We start from the raw sequence: 12,004 nt of genomic DNA on the forward strand, positions 1-12,004 counted from the left end.
TGTAAACATGCAGAACTCTTTGATATAGGCCATGTCCAGATTTTCTTCCATTTTTCTCAATTTTTCATTGTCATTGCTGCTCACGAATCCAGGTGACATAGGGACTAGAGATGGATGTGTCAAAACAATATGAGTTTAATAGAGGTATTTAGGGAACTATTCCATCCCCCAGTGTGCCCGCTAAACTAGGTTTTTCTCTCTGCCAATATTCCTGTTTGTCCCGAGGTACATCATAAAACAGAGTGTGCCTTCACACCTGTTATTGAACTTGATAATTTTTTATATTGTAGTACTCACTCACCTCTGACTGTTCTCAAGATGTCGGTCTAGGGCAGGGCAAAATTGACACCTTAAGAAAGCATTTTTACAAAAATGTTTGTGAAATATCTCTCAACATCTGTGATAAGAATTCCTTCCCCATAAGTACTTCCTCTGAATGCAACTGTTCTTGTGTAGCAGTAAAATCTGTCATGTGTATCTGGAACAACCAGAAAATATATTCATATTCAATTCTACTGTACAATTCTTTTGACAAAGGCATGAAAGAATTTTACCTGTGAACACTCTCCTGCTCTCTGACTGTCACAGATAGACAATATCCAGAGAACCAACTCCTCAGAGAGTTGAATGACATGCCTTAAATACACTATTTATCTTGTTAGTATCGAAGGAAATGCAAAACATGGCTCTACCTCTGAGATCAGCCCAGAAAGACAAAGATGTAATGTGATTGGATCTGATGACTTAAGGTCCCAGGGGCGTTGTAGGGTGGTTTGTGCCTTTGATTACTGGACCAATGAAGCACTGAGACCATTACTGGGCATTAATGTCTTCCATGTGGCTTGAGACACAAATGTATTTACAGAATTAGTTAGGATGCTATGAAGAGCTGTTTGCTTAATTTATCCATTACAGAGATTTCAACCTACAACAGGACTGTGATTACAGGTCCCCCAGGGGCCCAAAATAAGGTGTACCCCCAGCCTACAGTGTGTGTTGTATTTGGGCCCATTTGGAAACATAAGATCAAAGTTATGGTTTTGTATTGCCTAAATTCAATATTTTTCCATATCAGTAGCTTATCAAAGTTTAGATCTTGAATGAAATGGGGATTGTTTCTTTAAATAAAACAAAGTACTTAATTTAGAACATACCTATGATCTATGTTTGTAAATGTTCAATTTCCATGTTCAATTTGCCCTTGGTGTCACGATCGTTGTAAGGATCAGACCAAGGCGCAGCATGAGTAGAGTTCCACATAATTTTAATGAATCGAAACTCACTGAATCAAATCAAATTTATTTATATAGCCCTTCGTACATCAGCTGATATCTCAAAGTGCTGTACAGAAACCCAACCTAAAACCCCAAACAGCAAGCAATGCAGGTGTAGAAGCACGGTGGCTAGGAAAAACTCCCTAGAAAGGCCAAAACCTAGGAAGAAACCTAGAGAGGAACCAGGCTATGTGGGGTGGCCAGTCCTCTTCTGGCTGTGCCGGGTGGAGATTATAACAGAACATGGCCAAGATGTTCAAATGTTCATAAATGACCAGCATGGTCGTATAATAATAAGGCAGAACAGTTGAAACTGGAGCAGCAGCACGGTCAGGTGGACTGGGGACAGCAAGGAGTCATCATGTCAGATAGTCCTGGGGCATGGTCCTAGGGCTCAGGTCAGTTGAAACTGGAGCAGCAGCACGGCCAGGTGGACTGGGGACAGCAAGGAGTCATCATGTCAGGTAGTCCTGGGGCATGGTCCTAGGGCTCAGGTCCTCTGAGAGAGAGAGAGAAAGAGAGAAAGAGAGAATTAGAGAACGCACACCTAGATTCACACAGGACACCGAATAGGACAGGAGAGGTACTCCAGATATAACAAACTGACCCTAGCCCCCCGACACATAAACTACTGCAGCATAAATACTGGAGGCTGAGACAGGAGGGGTCAGGAGACACTGTGGCCCCATCCGAGGACACCCCCGGACAGGGCCAAACAGGAAGGATATAACTGAACAAAACAACAAACAACCAAATGAAACGTGAAGCTACTGATGTGCACTAAGGCAACTACCCTGTATACATAGACAAGATCCCACAACACAAATGAGGAAAATGGCTACCTAAATATGATCCCCAATCAGAGACAACGATAAACAGCTGTCTCTGATTGGGAACCATATCAGGCCAAAGTAGACATACAAAAACTAAAGTAACCACCCTAGTCACACCCTGACCTAACCAAAATATATAGAAAAACAGAGATATCTAAGGTCAGGGCGTGACAGTTGGTTTGCCCCCCACCCAAAGGTGCGACTCCTGGCCCGACCTATAGGGGAGGGTCCGGGTGGATATCTACCTTCGGTGGCGGCTCCGGTTCTGGACGCAGCCCCCCCTCCTTACACTGATACCTCCGCTTTTGTGGAACCGGACCGTGGATCATCGCTGGAGGCTCTGGACTGCAGCTCATCGCTGAAGACCCCGGACTGGGGACCGTCGCTGGAGGTTCCGGACTGTGGACCGTTGTATCAGGTTCCGGACTGTGGACCGTCGTTGAAGCTTCCGCACTGTGGACTGTCGTTGGAGGTTCCGGACTGAAAACTGTCGCCGGTTTGAACTGGGAACTGTCGCCGGAAGCTCTGGACTGTGGCGGTGCACTGGAGGCCTGATGCGTGGGACCGGTACAGATGGCATCGGGCTGAAGACACGCACCTCAGCGCGAGTGCGGGGAGGAGGCACAGGACGTACTGGACTGTGGAGGCGCACTGGAGGCCTGATGCGTGGTGCCGGCACTGGTGGTACTGGCCTGGTGACACGCATCTCAGGGCGAGTGCGAGGAAAAGGTACAGGACGTACTGGACTGTGGAGGCGCACTGGAGGCCTGATGAGTGGGACCGGTACTGGCGGTACTGGGCTGGTGACACGTACCTCAGGGCTAGTGCAAGGAAGAGGCACAGGACGTACTGGACTGTGGAGGCGCACTGGAGGTCTGGAGCGTGGAGCTGGCACAGTGCGTCCTGGCTGGATGCTCACTTTAGCTCAATAAGTGCGAGACGCTGGCACAGGACGCACTGGGCTGTGAAGATGCACTGGGGATACAGCTCGTAAAGCCGGCGCAGGATATCCTGGTCTGAAGAGGTGTACTGGAGACCAGGAGCGCTGAGCCGGCACAACCCGTCCTGGCTGGATGCCCACTCTAGCACGGCAAATGCGGGGAGCTGGAATAGAGCGCACTGGGCTATGAATGCCCACTGGAGACACCGTGCGCATCACTTCATAACACGGTGCCTGACCAGTCACACGCTCCCCACAGTAAGCACGGGGAGTTGGCTCAGGTCTAAACCCTGACTCCGCCAATCTCCCCGTGTGCCCCCCCAAAAAATGTTTTTGGAGCTGCCTCTCGAGCCGTATCCCCTCGTATCGTCGCCGTTCCTCTTTCGCTGCCTACTCCTGTTCCATGGCAGGGTCTTGTCCCCTGCCATTACCTCCTCCCAGGTCTACGATGTCCTCCACTCACTTTTCTCCCGGGCCCAGGATCCCTGCTCCTCTTGAACACGCTGCTTGGTCCGTTGGTGGTGAGATCTTCTGTCACGATCGTCGTAAGGATCGGACCAAGGCGCAGCGTGAGTAGAGTTCCATATCATTTTAATAAATCGAAACTCACTGAACAAAACAACAAACAACCAAACGAACCGTGAAGCTACTAATGTGCACTAAGGCAACTATACATAGACAAGATCCCACAACACAAATTAGGAAAAAGACTACCTAAATATGATCCCCAATCAGAGACAACGATAAACAGCTGTCTCTGATTGGGAACTATATCAGGCCAACATAGATATACAAAAACCCCTAGACATACAAAAACTAGAGTACCCACCCGAGTCGCACCCTGACCTAACCAAAATATATAGAAAAACAGAGATATCTAAGGTCAGGGCATGACACTTGGTTTGCCAGTGAAAGGGAAGATGACACTTACTGTTCATGGTCTCCACTCTGAAGAAAATCCTCTCCCTCAGTTTTGATTTATTGGACCTAGTTTTGCCATCTAATTTCCTCTATAACCCTCAAACTCAACTCTGGACCTCGAAGCCAGTTCCACTGCAATTTTTCATTGTTCCCCTCTAATCAAGGACTGATTTAGACCTGGGACTCCAGGTGTGTGCATTTCATTGTCAGGTAGAACAGAAAACCAGCAGGCTCCAGACCTCATAGGGTAAGAGTTGAGTACCCCTGCCCTATAAGATGATCCAATACTCATAAGATCCAGGTGGACCTTTAACCTGGTGAGGGAACCCATGAGATTGGTGATAAGGTCATCGACTGGGTCGTGAGTTCCTCAAGCAAACTACATAAAACTGACTCACCATGAAGGCCATGTCTGTCATATTAGACCCTGGCCCGTAAATCAGTCTGTCAGTGCCAATTTGGTAACAAACACATCTCCAGTGTTCAGTGGACAGATCATCTAAACCACAATAGGCTCTAACAAGCTGGGGTATTCCCCAGCATCCGACTCAGGGCCAGGTATTTTCTGTTGCGTATTCTGTCCATTAGGTATTGAAGCGTGATGGAGGATCAACTTATTGCTTGCATAATGTATAATGGTATTCAAGTTTCCATTTCAAGTTTCAAGTTTTAATGTCACATGCACAAGTACAGTGAAATGCCTTTCTTGCAAGCTCTAACCCCAACAATGCAGGAATCAATAACAATGTAATACTAAAAATAACAAGGTTGAACAAAAACAACACGATATGAAAATAAGAAATAAGAAGAGCACGATAAAGTAAGTACCATATTTACCGTGTGTAGGGATACTGGAGTGATAGAGGTAGATATGTATAGGGGTAAGGTGGCTAGGCATCAGGATATACAGTATGATAAACAGAGTAGCAGCAGTGTATATTTTGATTGTATGTGAGTGTATGTGTGTGTGTGTGTTGAGTCAGTATAACGCACACTGACACTACAACACACGTACAAACACTCACTCCATCATTTAATCACACACACACATGTTATTAAATTATGGACTGAGTGTTTGCATGTGGGTTGCAGTGTCAGTGTGTGTGTTAGGGCCCTGTGAGTGTGCATAAAGACAGTGCAAAAATAAGAATAAAATACAAAGGTCAACTCAGGTAGTCCATGTAGCCAAAATGTTACCTATTTAGTTAGCTATTTAGTAGTGTTATGTCATGGGGATAGAAGCTGTTCCGGAGCCTGATGGTGTCAGACTAGATGTACCGGTACCGTTTGCCTTGCGGAAGCAGAGAGAACAGTCTATGGCCTGGGTGGCTGGAGTATCTAACGGTTTTCCGGGCCTTCCTCTCACACCGCCTGATGGCAGGGAACGTGGTCCCAGTGATGTACTGTCTGCACCACCCTCTGTAGTGTCATGCGATCGAGGGCGGTACTATTGCCATACCAAGCAGTGATTCCACCCCCCCGATGGTGTTGGAGTCATGCGTGGTGGAGAAGACTAAGCACACATCCCTGTGGGGCCCCCGTGTTGAGGGTTCGCGTGGCGAAGGTGATGTTGCCTACCTTCATCACCTGGGGTCAGCCCGTAAGGAAGTCCAGGATCCAGTTCCAGAGGGAGGTGTTCAGTCCCAGGGTCATAAGCATGTGACGTGATGCTGACTGGCGTTATTGCTGAATGGCTGAGAGTTAACTTCTAATCTAGAGGAATTTAAAAGACTGTGCATCATAACATCAAAATTATCGTTTCATCAATGTTCATCAATGTCATACATAAAAACTTGTCAATTCTGCACATTCCTTCAAAATAATACATACATTTCCTGTATAATGAGTCCTTACCAGACTCTGTTTCAAATCATCGCTGTCAATTAAATGAGCATGTTTCCCAGTCCTTTGTCCCTAATCAACTTTATGTTTCGCATGATTCCATTACAATTGTGATTAGGTTTCCAGAGGCTCCTGGTTGAGATAGGGCTATTACAACCACCCAGTCTTGGAGATATGAGATGCATTCAATGAGACCCAACGCTGAGAATCAGTACAGCTGAATTAGAGTCCAATGATGATACTGAATCCAGATGCTGAAATACAACAATGTGGCTCAATCCTGAAGCATATCACTCAAATTAACCAGTGTGTCAAACAAATGATAGATTATGAAAACACATTGGTCAGTACTTGAGTCTTGAGATGTGTTCTACATGGATTGATCTATTTTCCCATGGAACCACCAACATTCCAGCACAACAGCCATCCAGTCTTGCATCTACCAGACTAACAATAAGATCCAAAATCTATAATATTCATTCTCTCTGGGAACAACTCTTTTCAACAACTCTGCACTCTCTAAAATCAGAACATCTGTGTGAATCTTTATCTAGTTAAACCTAATGAGGAGATGATGGGACTTGTATGTGATTTGTTCTGGTGAAATGGAAGTGGGCCTAAACTCACACATGTGTATATTCCATGAGAGCATCTGACATCTGTATCAACTGAGCCTTTCATCTGCATTGAGTAAGGGAATGTCAACGTTTAATGTCCTTATATTGTGGGAGACAATAGGTAGCGGTGGGACTAAGGGTGGTTAGGAGAGGGATAGTGTGATATAGAGAAAAAAGATGATGAGATGGGAGAGGATGTGGAAGAGGAGAAAGGGAAGGAGATATTGGTGCTGAAACTGATAAGAGGATGTATGGTTTCATGTACTGTAGTTTGTTTTTCTTCATGTCTGTCATACAGACACTTTACAACCATTCAGAGGGAGTTACAGTCCAAGATGTCACATTGTGTATAATATTATATTTACTTTGCTTACTAAATAGAAGAAAAAAATGTTTACTGTTTATTTCTCTTAGTCTGCTACCCAGGCAGCCAAATTCGGATCTTTTTTCACTAATTGGTCTTTTGACCAATCAGATCAGCTCTGAAAAATATCTGATGTGAGTGGTCGAAAGACCCATTAGTTTAATAAATATCAGAATTGGGCTGCCTGTGTTTACCCCTATTAGGCCTACCAATGTGGTGGTACAGCATCTAGGGATAACATAAGTTGAGTCAACACCTATGATATGCAATAAGTCATTTTTGTATGAGCAAAATCAGATTTTACCATAGTGCTGGTTCGACTAAGCATGCGAACAAGCCAATGACGAACGTATCAATCCCAATGGGATTTTTATGACGTAACAACCTTGATCACATCTGACTGCCTTCCTGCTTGTCGAAAAGTATTCAGAAGTATAAAACGAGGGAAGGGTTGAAGGTATAGTACGAGACGCTGACAGTTGAAGAAGCGACTGAGGTTTTGAACAGTGTTCCGTGACTTCTCCAGGAGATACAGCCACAAAGCGTTTTAAGACCTTGGACAGCACCCGGTCGGTACCCGAACAGAACAGCGGATCATTTTGGCAAATGTAAGACTTTTTTCCAATGACGCTATTTGTTTGAGATAATTGTTATATTTGTTTGATATTATTTTCAGTTAGGCTTCACATCATATTCTAATTGCATAGGCTACAATGTGTTTTTACCTCTGCAATCAAGCATAAACATATTTGAATTCATTAGAAGTCATTGTGTCATTGTGTCCATCTTCTAGCATAACTTGAAAGAGTTATGGATTCCAAATATAAGATTGATTTGGGATTGGCAATTGTATTTGAGGACATAAACAAATGATCATACAAAGGTTGAAACCAAGTCCTAACTAACTGGATACATGCGCAATTGCGCATTTGTCTTCATTCTCAACGTAATTTTGTTCTGGTAGCACTGGCTAGCAAAATCGGCAAACTTGTTTACTCGTGTGGTTTACTCTTATTCCTTCACAATACAATGAAAAGAGAAGGTCTTGAGGAAACTTTTTTCCTGTGCGTAAAGTGGTACCGAATAACGAGGCAAGCGGGATTTTGAGAAATGTTGTTGTTTTAATATAAGAATGTAGGCTATGTGAAAGCAACAGTAGTGAATAAAACCATATCTCCCTTTACAGGTATAAAGCGATGTTACAAAGGAACGGCTCCCAGCTCCTTTTTCTAATAGCCCTGTGCAGTGTGCTATATTCCCGGACTCAGTGTTTGCCATATGCATCTATGAGGTAGGAATAATGCCGCTATTACTCATTTAAAGATGTATTATTTATGTGCAAGAGGACATGAGTAAAAGAGCATCAATAGTTACTTTTGCCAAAGAGTTCAAGAACTACAACGATATACTAACGTATATAATGTTCAAGTGTTCTAACATATTCTTACTCTGGGGTTAATGAATAAACACGATGATAAAAAATTATTAATTAATCGACTATATCCTAGTTCAAAACGACTTTCTAACAATAATATTTAAGTCCTGAGAAATCATGTTTTATGTTCTGTCATCTAGGCTACTTTCATGTAGGCCTAAGTGGATATTATGTTGAAAGCCATGAATAATCAGTGGAACGTGGTAATTTCTTACTATATAATCTTGGATGTTAGCATACCCAGAGAGGATACAAAAAAAACGAATTTAAAAGTGTCAATACAACAAATTGTATTTTTGTATTGTCTAAGAGTAATTGACATAGGCACATTTTTTTTTACCCTAATATAGCCTTTTGGAACACAAACCCCCGTTTCAGATTTTTGCTACACACGGTGACTAATAACTGTTTTAATCTGTTGGCAGACCTACGAGACACGCAGATGGTCTCTTTACTAGTGGATACAGCAAACTTCTTGGACAGCTATCGGCGCGGCGGTACCTGGAATCCTTGATCGGAAAGCGAGTCAGGTACGCTCTATTTTATGCTTTTCGTTCAGATCATCGCGCGGAGTTTGGTTTCCCTATTAAACGCGAATGGAGCGCCTTTCAAATTCAAACAATTTTAACAGTATGATAACTTTGATATTAACATATTTTCTGAAGCATTCAGGTTTATTGAAAACATTTATAGAGTCAGGAATGACAGCATGACAGAAATATCTATTCCATAAAATTGTCTTCCTCTAACCTATCTCTGTGATTTTAGTCTCAGTGAAAACCTTTTGATATATCCCTAACAATATTGTATTAGCATATCTGCCTTGAAAACTGTTAATAACCTAATTTGTTGTAATTGTAAGAGATTTGTCATCTAAATTGTGATCTACTTATGGTTTAAATAACCCTATTGGATAGGTCGAGTATGTCATAACAAGGTTAGCAAAAGTCTCAAAATGATGGACTAAAATGTGTTGTGGTTCATTTGTCACAGTGATGACATGATGGAGGACCAGGCACCAGTGAAGCGCCACTCAGATGCCATATTCACAGACAACTACAGTCGCTTCCGCAAACAGATGGCTGTGAAGAAATATCTGAACTCGGTTCTGACAGGAAAGAGAAGGTGGGAACAAGCACAATAATAGATTGTGTGTGTGTGTGTGTGTGTGTGTATGTGTGTGTGGTGTGTTTGCGAGTGTGTGTGTGTCAGGATGTGCATGTTCGCATGTCCCCAGTATGACAGAAGTACAATGTACCCTTCTCTTTTCAGTCAAGAAGACCCTCCCATGCAAGAAGAATCCAGAAGTGAGCCCTCGTTTCAAGAGAGCTATGATGACGTCAACGTAGATCACCTCCTCAATAACTTCCAATTGGTAGGTTCAGTCTCACTCCTCCTCCTCCATTCAGTTTCACCCCCCCCTCCCCATTGCGTAAACAGGGTATTCAACACGGTGTGGTTGCACTGCTACCATAGAGACAGCAAGACATGATATCTGTATAGTGGAGTTTAGCGGACAAACATAGCTGCATCTATTTTGCATGGCTGACAACATACTGTGTATATACCCATAGGAATACTTACGTTTTACAACAGGATCTCAGCTAATGAAAGCTTATGGGCAATACAGTAGAATGTTTCTACTAAATGAATGCCCTCATCATGTCTTCTCATGATCTGAAACTCTGTATTCTGATCAATAATCAAATATCTCTCCCTCCCTCTCGCCCTCCATCTTTCCCTCTTCTTCAACTGTCTTTTTCAGCCACTCTGAAGAAGACCCACTGGTGCGACGACCTCAATCGGCAACCTCATCGATCTGCCATTCAAAACAATATTTAAGTTCTTCAACAACGGGCTAAAAGTCATGTGTGGTTATCTCTACAGTATAAAGTGAACGTTTACATTGTATATAATTAAACTAAAACAAAAAATATTGGTCTAAAGATGTAGGCCATATTAAATATTATACATGCCCACCTGGGATTAGATAGATTTGCTTTGTCCAGGACTCTGTAAATGGTAGTTCAAGAAATGCATTCTAAACAAGCTATATACTGCTATAGAGTACCATCAGCTTAAACAGAAGAGGACCACATTTAGAGCGGCTATGATGCATATAATCACTTTATATCCATGTGGAACAACGCTATACCTTTTGCAAAAACTTACCTAGAGCATTTAGTTCTGTGAAATCGCCCACCAAATAAAATATGTCCATTTATTTTTCAAAGCTGAGTCATTTTGTAAGTAAATATTGATGTTGATTATTTTATTTTCATGTTTCAACTTGTTGGGAAAAAAAGTATTGCTAAGTTGCTTACAAATTACGTTGCAAACTTATAGTTGCACTCAACGTGTGTTGATGACCTGCTCAGCTGAATGAAGATGGGAAACAGACTATTACATTTGATTTGATGAATATCAACTTCATAGCATTTGAAATGAATTGATCAGTTTCATGTCAATGGGACAAATTAGCATGTTATTTGCTATCAAATCAGCACAACAGAGAAGAACTTGAAAGCAATTACCTTCTCAGTCTCAGTTACACAGTGGAAATATTCAAACTAGATAATGGCAGGGATCTCCTTTAAAAATATATATTATTCCCTTCAAAGACATGAGACAAAGCATAGAATAGCAGATAAACATGAACATGAATTTATGTCAACAGACATACTGTAGATAAGTCATATACTGTATTTTAATCATGACAGTTATGAGAGGACTGTGACAAAGATGACTGAGAAATTGTTTCCACATAATTATTGGTACATTTTCTGAACTAATGTAACTTCGAATATATTCAGTGAATAAAATGATGTATACTTGTGCAATTGTTTTTATGTATGATTGCCATTACTGAAGGATTGAACTGGCATAATGAATAACAAAGAATAGCCTTGATTTTACGTCTACATTTAGCTTTCAGCTAGAGTTTATAACAAAAGGGACCTGAACAGACATGATGTTCGTGTACACCTCTATTCTCACCGATACACTTACCATTTCAATTTCAATGGCCATATTCAATTTGCATTATGAAGCATTGATATATTTAGTTACAAATCTGGTTGTTATTTACAGTTACATAGTAAGCATATTGATCAAAGTCAAATTGTTTTTGTAATATGCATGGGCCTCCGACTTACTGTATACAGTAGTATGTAGGTTACATATGACACAGGAGTGTGTCCACCTCACTGTAGGTTCACCTCTGTTCAATCCCTCTTGTAATCAGTGCCAGGGCTAATTTGATGGGCTCCTTGGCCTCCTAACAAGCTAAGTGTAATAATCAGAGTGAAAAGGACTGTGTCAAGCCATCTCATTGACTTTACTGTATTGTACATTGCACTTAGTTCACTGTATAGTTTCTGGCACTATATAAGAGATCTAATATCGTTCCTCTTTGAATAGATTGTGCTCTCTTCTTCGCCAAGTAAAAACGCGTGGTAACACTTCACTTGACACCCAGTGTCATAACACATTATAACACGCTCATAACATGTCATAATATGGTCATAACACTGTTATGATCCATATATTTACACCTGTTGTGACATATATTGCATTATTTTATGGCTGGTTATGACACCAACATATGAGTGTCAAAACACACATTTATTCAAATTATTTTTTCCCTGTCAAGAAGTTTCCTTTTGTTTGAAAGTGAGTTCATAAATCCTTTGTTGTTGTAATGAATTCTTTACAGTGATATTTTTTTCAGAATACTTTAAATAACTTGTAAAAAATACATTTTATGACACTGTCATGA

At 41.8% G+C, this 12,004-nt stretch overlaps 1 protein-coding gene across 1 annotated transcript; it reads left to right on the forward strand.

The window, feature by feature from the left end:
* The first annotated feature begins 7,164 nt into the window (after positions 1–7,164).
* On the forward strand, positions 7,165–11,066 carry LOC112253142 (VIP peptides). The gene is made up of 6 exons (XM_024425104.2): positions 7,165–7,399; positions 7,978–8,082; positions 8,652–8,756; positions 9,220–9,351; positions 9,499–9,601; positions 9,992–11,066. Coding segments are annotated over exons 1-6 (456 nt in total). The 5' UTR covers positions 7,165–7,397; the 3' UTR covers positions 10,001–11,066.
* Positions 11,067–12,004: the final 938 nt, after the last annotated feature.

The sequence above is a fragment of the Oncorhynchus tshawytscha genome, linkage group LG06 (genome assembly GCF_018296145.1).
Source record: "Oncorhynchus tshawytscha isolate Ot180627B linkage group LG06, Otsh_v2.0, whole genome shotgun sequence".
NCBI classification, from domain to species: Eukaryota; Metazoa; Chordata; class Actinopteri; order Salmoniformes; family Salmonidae; genus Oncorhynchus; species Oncorhynchus tshawytscha.